The 10,141-nt window shown below is 50.7% G+C and overlaps 1 protein-coding gene across 1 annotated transcript; it reads left to right on the forward strand.

Moving 5' to 3' along the window:
- Positions 1 to 337: 337 nt before the first annotated feature.
- On the forward strand, positions 338 to 9,655 carry LOC134372230 (olfactory receptor 11G2-like). Its single transcript, XM_063089574.1, has 3 exons — positions 338 to 732; position 1,373; positions 9,020 to 9,655. Exons 1-3 carry the CDS (start codon positions 434 to 436, stop codon positions 9,653 to 9,655), a joined length of 936 nt encoding a protein of 311 aa, XP_062945644.1. The 5' UTR covers positions 338 to 433.
- Positions 9,656 to 10,141: the final 486 nt, after the last annotated feature.

Below are 10,141 nucleotides of genomic sequence, written 5' to 3' on the forward strand. Positions count from 1 at the left end.
GTGGTGCTGACAACACCAAGTCAAGGGTTAAGATCCCCTTACTGGTCATCTTTAAAAAAAAAATCAATAGAAATAAGGTTTTGTGATACATAAAAACTATATAAAATTCAGATTTCACCAGATATAATAAAGTTTTATTAGAACACAGCCACATTCATTCATTTAGGTATTGCTATAGCTGCTTTTGCACTACAACAGTCAAGCTGGATAGTTTTGGCAGAGAGTGTATGGCCCACAAGCCCAAACTATGTATAAAAGTGTTTCCAGACCCTTGGCGTAGAGCACTGCCAAGGTGGCATTCCACTCTACTGAGATGCTGCCAACTGTGTGTGTAGTCCAAATTTCCCAAGATGATTTCAATATAAATTTGACTCCCCATCTGGTTTTATCCTATCATTCAGTAATTGCTGTTTCCTCTGCAGTTCACAGACACATGAAAATCTTCAACGCACCCAGCAACTCCAGCACCATCACTGGATTCATCCTCCTGGGTTTCCCTTGCTCCAGGGAGGGGCAGATCCTCCTCTTCATGCTCTTCTCTGGTGTCTACCTCCTGACCCTCATGGGAAATGCTTCTATCATCTGTGCTGTGCGTTGGGATCAGAGACTCCACACCCCCATGTACGTCCTGCTTGCCAACTTCTCCTTCCTGGAGATCTGGTATGTCACCTCCACGGTCCCCAACATGTTGGCCAATTTCCTCTCTGACACCAAGGTCATCTCCTTCTCTGGGTGCTGAAAGACTCCCGCAGTGGGTAGTCAGTCAGTTCAGGGAGACCCTCCCAAGGAACAGCGAGACCACGGCTTCGGATGCAAAAACAAGAGGTTTATTGAACACACAGGTACCCGGGCGACTCAGTCTTTCGAAAGACTGGCGCGCCGAGTAGAGCTCCTGGGTCCTTTTTATAGCAAAAAGCGCGGGTACAGAAGCGAGAAGCAAGTTTAATTGGTTAGTTTAAATCAAGCCAGGGGTGAACTTCGGTCAAGTGGGAGTCCTTGAAACAGCTGAGGGGCACTCTTGAAACTTTAACTGACTTGTCTATTTCTGGGAACTATCCGCCCTTGGCTCCGGGCTGGGGCCCAGGTGCATAACTGCAGATATCTCAGACCTGCCCTCTTGGCTGTACTTTCCCTATACCCTTGTAAAAAGCACTTCCTTCATTCCCCCATTTCTCTTGTGGATCGCTCTAATCTTAGAGCGGAGTTAAAAGTTATTTTCATTATCTATAGTCTGATATTTTTGTCTAAGAACCAGGACTTTAATTGTACTTATTCTATCATTGATGAATTGGACTAACCTGTTGATGACACAGGGCCCCAGAATGAGCAACAGAAGAAGGAGTACTAGGGGCCCGGCGATGGTTGATAGTAGGGTAGTGAACCAAGGGGAGCTATTGAACCAACCTTCAAACCAGTTTTGATCTTTTTGGCGCTCTAACTGTCTTTTATCTAGTCTTTGTTTGAGTTTGGCCATGGTGTCTCGTATCACACCTGAATGGTCTACATAAAAACAGCACTCCTCTCTGAGGGCCGCGCAGAGGCCTCCCTCTCTTAAAAACAGTAAGTCAAGGCCTCGCCTATTTTGGAGTACTACCTCAGATAGAGAAGTCAATGAGTCCTCTAACTTGCTGACTGAATCCTGGAGGGCCCGGAGGTCAGTGTCCATGGCAGTCTGGAGCTCGGTTAGGCCCCGCTGGAGGTCTATAGGTCCTTTAATCAGAGCAGCCGAGCCGGTACCTATACCTGCCACAATTCCCAGTAGGACAGCTAGGGTAAGTGTGAGAGGTTCTCTCTTAAACCTGGGATGAGGGTTGTCATAGGCCTGCAACAAAGTTTCTTCAGGATGGTAATAGATGCGAGGAATCAGCTGAACCTGGACACAGAAATCCTTAGACTGATTAAAAACTGAGAGGGAAACGCAAGGGGTGAGACCGGTGCTGCAAGCCCACCAGCTATGGTTGGAGGGGAGAAGGTACTGATGGTCCCCGGAGGAATTGATGGATAGGGTCTGGTTGCAAAGATGTTGATGGGTAGAAGGTATTGTTCCTATACATAACCCTTGTCCTGTGACCTCTGTGAGAGTAAGCTTTCCCTGGGTCCCCCAACGGCAACTCTCGGCGCTGGTATAATTGGCCTCTCCCAAAAAGGCTATTCCTTCATAGTAGGGGGGGCTTATGGCCAGACAGAGCCAGCAATGCTCTGTGGCGTTCGGGTTGGTGGCATTTAGAGCTAGGAAGGCCCCCTGTACAAGACCAAAGAGCCTGTCACCCGTGGTGGGGGGTAGAGTGCCTGGTGATAGGAGGCTCTGTGTAGCAGTGCTCCTTTGTGCCGCGGGGGGTTGCCTGCTAGTCATTGGGAACAGCTTGTTGCTAGGAGGTCCCTGTTCTGCAAGGACGGGGTCGGGGCCCACTGCCACAGTTGGCATATTGGTGATATCTAGGCGAATGGTGAACAGTACACCTGGATCGTTTCCCGTCAAATAGAACCTTAGTCCCCAGGTTCTTCCTTGTGCCCAATCTCTGGAATTTTTTCCTTTCTCTGTGAATTTTATTTTAAGGGGGTTACACCAGCCGGAGTTGTCACAGCTTTTACTGCTACCGTTACGTTCTACAGTTATGAGGTCCCATGAGGAACTAGGTCCCCAGTAGACTGTCCCCGTGGTTTCACAACCCCATTCTTTGCAATATAGGGATTCCAGCCCTCCGCACCTTCTAGCTTCTGAAAGGGTCCGGCCATCCCGGGGGCACACGTAGAAGGGGGAAGCGGCAAGCCTGTTTCTAGCTCGGGGATAGCTGCACCCTGGGACCCCCCAGGTGATCTGATTATAAGCTTTTGTATAGTCTGAGTCAGGGGGTCTGATCTGGGCCTTGGAGGCCGATACACTGGATCCCGGGATATCCCAGGTTTCAATACCCGCCGCCAGGGCACATACATCAGGTTTAAGATCGGGCCACCAAGTCCAAGGAGGCTGGGCAGCCTGTTTGACCCAGACAACGTCTCCAGTTTGGGACAGTACCTTCCAGGTGAGGGTCACAGGCCGGTGAGGGTTCTTACCCGGTGGACTCATTTTTCCGCCGCCGAATACGCAGCTTAAGAGGATGATCAGTCCTTTCCAGCTCCCAGGTCTCGTTTGGTGCCGGGGGTGGTGCAGGCTTGAGATGGGAAGCATGGACCCAGGCAGCGATGCCATCAACTTTTACTGCGGTCGGGGTGGTCAGCAATACCAGATACGGGCCTTTCCACCGAGGCTCAAGGTTGCTGGGTCGATGGCGTCTGACCAGCACTCGGTCTCCGACCTGGAACGGGTGGGGGACAGCTATGGTACCGGGCTGATATGCCTCTTTGATCTGGTCCCAAATCTGGGTCTTCACAACTTCTAGAGCCTTTAAATGGGTAAATAAGACAGGGAGAAAATTATCATCGGGACCCAGTGTTTCTCCCATCTCAAGTATGGGGGGGGTCCCCCGTAGAGGATTTCATAGGGAGTTAGACCGTACTGGCCAGGGGTATTCCTGGCTCTGAACAGCGCTAAGGGAAGGAGGGCCACCCAGTCTTTTCCACCGGTCTCTAAGGCCAATTTAGTTAAGGTCTCTTTGATGGTTCTATTCATTCTCTCTACTTGACCTGAGCTCTGGGGCCTATACGCACAATGTAACTTCCAATTTATCCCCAGTTGTGTGGCCAGTCCCTGGCTTACCTGAGCAACAAAGGCTGGGCCATTATCTGACCCGATCACCTTGGGGATCCCGAAACGGGGCAGGATTTCTTCTAGTATCTTTTTACATACAGTCAGGGCCGTTTCCGTTTTGGTAGGAAAAGCTTCTACCCATCCAGAGAAAGTATCTACAAATACTAGCAGATACCTGTTCCCATACCGGCCAGGCTTTACCTCTGTAAAGTCTACTTCCCAGTATACGCCGGGTCGATCTCCCCGTTGTCTTTTTCCGGTCTCTCGGTAGGTGGTAGTCGCATTAGTCATGGCACAAGCCGGACACCGATTGGCGACTTCTTGAACGGTGGACCGGAGATTCGGGATGGAGAGGCTGGTGCGGCTCGTTAGTTGAAGGAGCTTTTCTGGTCCTAAGTGTGTTAGCTGATGTAACCGCTGAATGAATTCTTTTCCCTGGTCAGGAGTGAGCTCTCTTGGCTTGGTCCTAGCTTGAGCAGGCTCGATTGGCTCTTGAAGCTTTATAGTTTCTGCTAGCACCCTGACCGACAGGGCGGCTTGTTTTGCAGCCTCGTCGGCCCTCCGGTTCCCGGCCGCCACAGGGTTATTTCCTCTCTGGTGGCCCGGGCAGTGGATAATGGCGACCTGCTTAGGGAGGTGAATGGCCTCTAGCAGAGCCAGAATTTCTTCTTTGTTTTTAATGTCTTTTCCAGCCGAAGTGAGCAGTCCCCTCTGTTTATATATTGCCCCATGAATGTGAGCAGTGGCAAAAGCATACCTGCTGTCCGTGTAGATGTTGATGTTTTTTCCTTCGGCTAGGCGTAATGCCTGCGTCAAGGCGATTAGCTCGGCCTTCTGGGCTGATGTCCCTTCTGGCAGGCTGCTTGCCCATACCGTCCGTTTGCCATCTACGATGGCGGCCCCTGCTCTCCGCTTACCTTCCACAATGAAGCTGCTACCGTCTGTATACCAGGCAGGCACTCCGGGCAATGGCTGGTCCTTCAGGTCCCGTCGAGTCCCAGCTTCCTCAGCAAGGATTTCTGAGCATTGGTGTACTGGGGTGGATTCTGACTCGACTGGTAGTAGGGTAGCTGGGTTCAGGACAGCAGGGGGCGCGAAAGATATCCTTTCGTTTAGCAGCAAACTCTGGTAATGAGTCATCCTGGCATTGGTCATCCACCGATTGGGGGGCTGCCGCACGATACTTTCGAGGCTGTGGGAAGCAATCACAGTCACATTTTGCCCCAAGGTTAACTTATCAGCGTCTTTGAGGAGGAGTGCCACTGCAGCAACCGCTTTTAGGCAGGTTGGCCACCCACTGGCCACTGGATCCAGTTTTTTTGATAGATAAGCTACTGGCCGTCGCCATGGTCCTAGGGTCTGAGTAAGCACTCCTCGGGCCACACCGGCTCTTTCATCTACGTATAGAGTAAACGGTTTGGTGAGGTCTGGGAGAGCCAAAGCGGGGGCAGACAGCAAGGCTTCTTTTATGTGGTCGAAAGCCTTTTGATGCTTTTCAGTCCAGGTAAAAGGAATGTTTTCCCTTGTCAGAGGGTACAAGGGTGCAGCCAGGGAAGCAAACCCAGGAATCCAGAGCCTGCAGAATCCGGCAGTACCCAGAAATTCGCGGACCTGCCTGGGGGTTGTGGGAGTAGGGATCTTCATAACTGTAGCTTTCCGGGCCGGGGTCAGCCATCTTTTTCCCTCCTTGAGCAGGTACCCCAAATAGGTGACCTCTTTCTGGCATAACTGGGCCTTTTTAGCTGATACCCGGTACCCCAACTTACTCAGTCCCTGCAAGAGCTTTTGTGTCCCTCTTTTGCAGCCTTCATATGTGGGAGCTGCCACTAGGAGGTCGTCCACATATTGGAGTAATATGACCTGGGGGTTGAGAGCCCTAAAAGGAGTTAAATCCCGGTGGAGGGCCTCGTCGAAGAGAGTGGGTGAGTTCTTGAACCCCTGTGGCAGCCGTGTCCAGGTCAGCTGACCAGTGTTACCTTTTTCTGGGTCTCTCCACTCGAACGCGAACAGTGGCTGGCTGTTGGGGTGTAGTTTGAGGCAAAAAAAGGCATCCTTGAGATCCAAGACTGAGTACCAAGTGTGACTAGGCGGAAGGGAACTCAGGAGGCTGTATGGGTTTGGGACTGAGGGATGAATGTCTTGCACCCTTTTGTTAATTTCTCTCAAGTCTTGGACTGGCCGATAGTCATTGGTCCCTGGCTTTTTTACTGGTAGCAGAGGGGTGTTCCAGGGCGACTGGCAGGGCACTAAGACCCCTAGGTCTAAGAACCTTTGGATGTGGGGTCTGATGCCTTCCCGGGCTTCTTTAGTCATTGGATACTGTCGGACAGCCACCGGTGAGGCACCCGATTTCAGCTCTACTACTACTGGTGGGACGTTATTGGCCAGTCCCATACCTGTCTTTTCTGCCCATACGGTGGGAAAAAGTTGGAGCCAGGATGGGTCGATGGAGGGAGAGGCCGGCTTTTCATACAGCCGGTATTCTTCTTCTAGGTTTAGGACCAGGCACATGGTAGAGTGATCTCCCCATGTTACTTGTGGGCCCTCTGTAGAAAACTGGATTTGAGCTTTTAGTTTGGTCAGGATGTCCCGGCCCAACAGAGGAGTAGGGCACTCAGGTATGACCAAAAAGGAATGGGTCACTTGCTTATGTCCGACCCTTAAAAGTCTCTGTGTGGTCCAGGGGTAGACTTTGCTGCCGGTCGCTCCTACTACGACTGTCCGCCTGGACCCTACCTTCCCCATGGGTTGGGTCAGTACCGAATGTTCAGCCCCGGTATCGACCAGAAACTCGATGGGGGTCCCCTCCACTGTCAATGTTACCCTAGGTTCGGGGAGGGGGTCCGAACCTTGACTCCCCTAGTCGTCTAGGGATAGAACCCTAGCTTTTTTGTCGTTTTTCTTTTTTCGGGGGCATTCCCTTGCCCAGTGGCCTTTCTCTTTGCAGTAGGCGCACTGGTCCCTGTCGAGAGGAGGCCTTTTGTCCCTAGGTGTCGGTCTTGCCCGGTTGCTCAGGGTCCCTTTCTGCTTATCTGTAAACCTTTTATCACTTACTACTGTGGCCAAAATCCTAGTTAAATTTTTTTCTTGGCGTTTATCACGCCGCCTCTCTCTCTCTTCTGTCTCTTTTTTTTCTCTTTCCTGTCTTTCTTCTTCTGTTTCTCTCTTGTGGTACACCTTTTCTGCCTCCTTTACTAAGTCTTGTAAGGAAAAGTCTTGGAGCCCCTCTAGTCTTTGTAACTTTTTCTTGATATCTGGGGCTGACTGGCCGATAAAGGCCATGGCAACTGCCGCCTGCTGTCCCTCAGAAGAGGGGTCAAACGGAGTGTATCTCCTATATGCCTCCATCAGGCGTTCCAAGAAAACCGAGGGGGGTTCTACCGGTCCCTGCAAGACCTCTCTTACCTTAGCCAAATTGGTGGGGCGCCGGGCTGCCCCTTTGAGACCTGCCACTAGAGTCCGGCGGTAGACCAGAAGACGCTCCCTACCTTCGGCCGTGTTGTAATCCCATTGAGGTCGATTGAGGGGGAAGGCCTCATTAATGAGGTTCTCGAGTTGTGTAGGGGCCCCGTTGTCCCCGAGAACGTTCTTGCGGGCCTCCAGAAGAATCCTTTCTCGCTCTTCAGTGGTGAAGAGGATCTGGAGTAGCTGTTGGCAATCGTCCCAAGTGGGCTGGTGAGAGAACATAAGGGACTCAAGAAGTCCCGTGAGTCCTGCTGGTTTTTCAGAAAAAGAAGGATGGTTAGATTTCCAATTATAAAGATCTGCTGAGGAAAAAGGCCAATATTGTAGAGGAACTAGGCCGTTGGGCTCGGCTGGGGGTCCTATGGCTCGGAGGGGTAAAATCACAGTGGAGTCAGGACCTGAGTCGTCTGCCGGACTGCGGGCACGGCGACTCCTGGTCCTAGCGGCTGGTCCCTCAGGATCGGAACTATCGGGCACCTGGCCCGGCACCGGTCCGATCGTCTGAGGGGCCAGAGGAGGCGGCAGGGCCGCCGGGTAGGGCGGGGGCTCAGAGAGAAGGAGCGAGTCGTCTGGTGTCGGGAGGACGGGGGGTTGGGGAGGGGCGGAAGGCTTCCTTGTAGGTGGCCTTTGAGTATTTTCTGATCCCGAAACAACAGCGACTTTGCTGGAGGGTGGCACCCAGGGAGGGGGATTCTGGGCGAGGTCTTGCCATACCACGACATAGGCAACCTGGTCCGGGTGTCCTCCGGTCTCCTGAAAAACAATCTTTTTAACTGCAAAAATGACAGTAAGATCAAAGGTTCCCTCTGGCGGCCAACCTACGCCGAATGTGGGCCACTCAGACGAACAGAAAGTCTGCCATTTTCCTTTTTTGATCTCCATGGACAGATTGTGAGCCCTGGCTTTGACATCTTTCCAATGATCTAGAGTAAGGGAGAGGGGCGTAAGGGCACTTTGCCCCATCTCGAAAATTTCCAATAGGGGAACGACGACGCAAAGACCTATCACAACTAAGACAAAAAGAAACCAGAAACGGCGACGAGACCGAGTGCCGTAGAAATAGAAGAAAGAGTCCGATGGCAGAGCGCGCCTCCCGAGACGCGGTGAGACCAAAACACAATAATCCTCTGCCAAGGGGTCCACCAGGCGTCCCTGGTCCTCCCCTGATCCTGGGACGTCTCCCAGGATTGCCGGGTGGTGAGCCCCCGAACACGTCTGTTCGCTACTCACACATCAACCCGGAACAAACCCGAAACCAAAATGTGCGCACCCTGAGGGACAGTCGAAATCACTGAGTCAGACACAGAGACGAGACACAGAAACGAGACACAGAAACGAGACACAGAAACGAGACACAGAACGACTGCTGGCCAGCTTACCTCCCGTTGGTGGGTCGGTGGTCCCTGGGTGGGGGTCTCCGATCCCGGACGAGCCCCCAAATGAAAGACTCCCGCAGTGGGTAGTCAGTCAGTTCAGGGAGACCCTCCCAAGGAACAGCGAGACCACGGCTTCGGATGCAAAAACAAGAGGTTTATTGAACACACAGGTACCCGGGCGACTCAGTCTTTCGAAAGACTGGCGCGCCGAGTAGAGCTCCTGGGTCCTTTTTATAGCAAAAAGCGCGGGTACAGAAGCGAGAAGCAAGTTTAATTGGTTAGTTTAAATCAAGCCAGGGGTGAACTTCGGTCAAGTGGGAGTCCTTGAAACAGCTGAGGGGCACTCTTGAAACTTTAACTGACTTGTCTATTTCTGGGAACTATCCGCCCTTGGCTCCGGGCTGGGGCCCAGGTGCATAACTGCAGATATCTCAGACCTGCCCTCTTGGCTGTACTTTCCCTATACCCTTGTAAAAAGCACTTCCTTCAGTGCTTTCTGCAGTTCTACTTTTTCTTCTCCTTAGGGTCTACAGAATGCTTTTTCCTGGCAGTTATGGCATTTGATCGGTACCTCGCCATCTGCCGACATCTATACTATCCTACCCTTATGACCAGACATCTCTGCAGCATCCTTGTGGTCAGTTGCTGGGTACTTGGTTTCCTCTGGTACTTGATTCCCATTGTCATCACCTCTCAAATGTCCTTCTGTGGATCCAGGATTATTGACCACTTCCTGTGTGATCCAGGTCCTCTTCTAGCACTCACTTGCAGAAAAGATCCAATGATAGAGCTTGTCTTCTCCCACATAAATCTTCTATCTCTCATTTTTATCTTTCTCTCTATCATGGGTTCCTATGCTCTTGTCCTAAGAGCTGTCTTGAAGGTCCCTTCTGCATCTGGAAGAACGAAGGCTTTCTCCACCTGTGGGTCTCATGTGGCTGTAGTTACACTGTTCTATGGCTCTGTACTGGTCATGTATGGGAGCCCAACATCTGAGCATGTAGCTGGAATGCAGAAGATTGTGACTCTCTTTTACTCTGTCGTGACCCCACTCCTTAACCCTGTGATATATAGTCTTAGGAACAAAGATATGAAAAAAGCCTTGCAGAAATTTCTGGGAATATAAAAAGTGCTAATCAAAAAAGGTCCTTGGACAATTAAACTTGTATTTAACTTACTTTCAGGTTTAAAAAAAAAACTGGTTTAATTCAGATAATTGTTTATTTTAGTATTAACCCAAATCAGAAACAGCTATATACATGTCTCTGTTGTTTATTTCTTCTTTGGTTCTTGATCATTTGTCCTGTTGCTCGGCATGCCTTAATTTTTTTTGATTGAGTACTGGACATTGTATTTTAAAAATTGTGAAGACAATGAATATAGTAACTCAGCAAAGATTAAATTTTCTTCTAGCAAGTGGATAGAGTAGAGGCAGATCACTTTGATACCAGTTAAGGACTATTTTTAGGTGGTTTTTAAATAGTCCATGCTAGTTTGTGTCTTACTCCTAGATTGTGGCCCTTATTCCAGGATTATGGCTTTTCGGAGATCTCAGCTGCAAGCCAGGACTGCTGACAAGTCCCCTCCATCCAAAAATGTCTTAAAAGGAGAT

The sequence above is a fragment of the Cynocephalus volans genome, chromosome 3, assembly GCF_027409185.1.
Source record: "Cynocephalus volans isolate mCynVol1 chromosome 3, mCynVol1.pri, whole genome shotgun sequence".
NCBI lineage: Eukaryota > Metazoa > Chordata > Mammalia > Dermoptera > Cynocephalidae > Cynocephalus > Cynocephalus volans.

Excerpts from the sequence above, each read along its gene's own strand:
- LOC134372230 (XM_063089574.1), top strand. The coding sequence starts at position 434 with ATGAAAATCTTCAACGCACCCAGCAACTCCAGCACCATCACTGGATTC.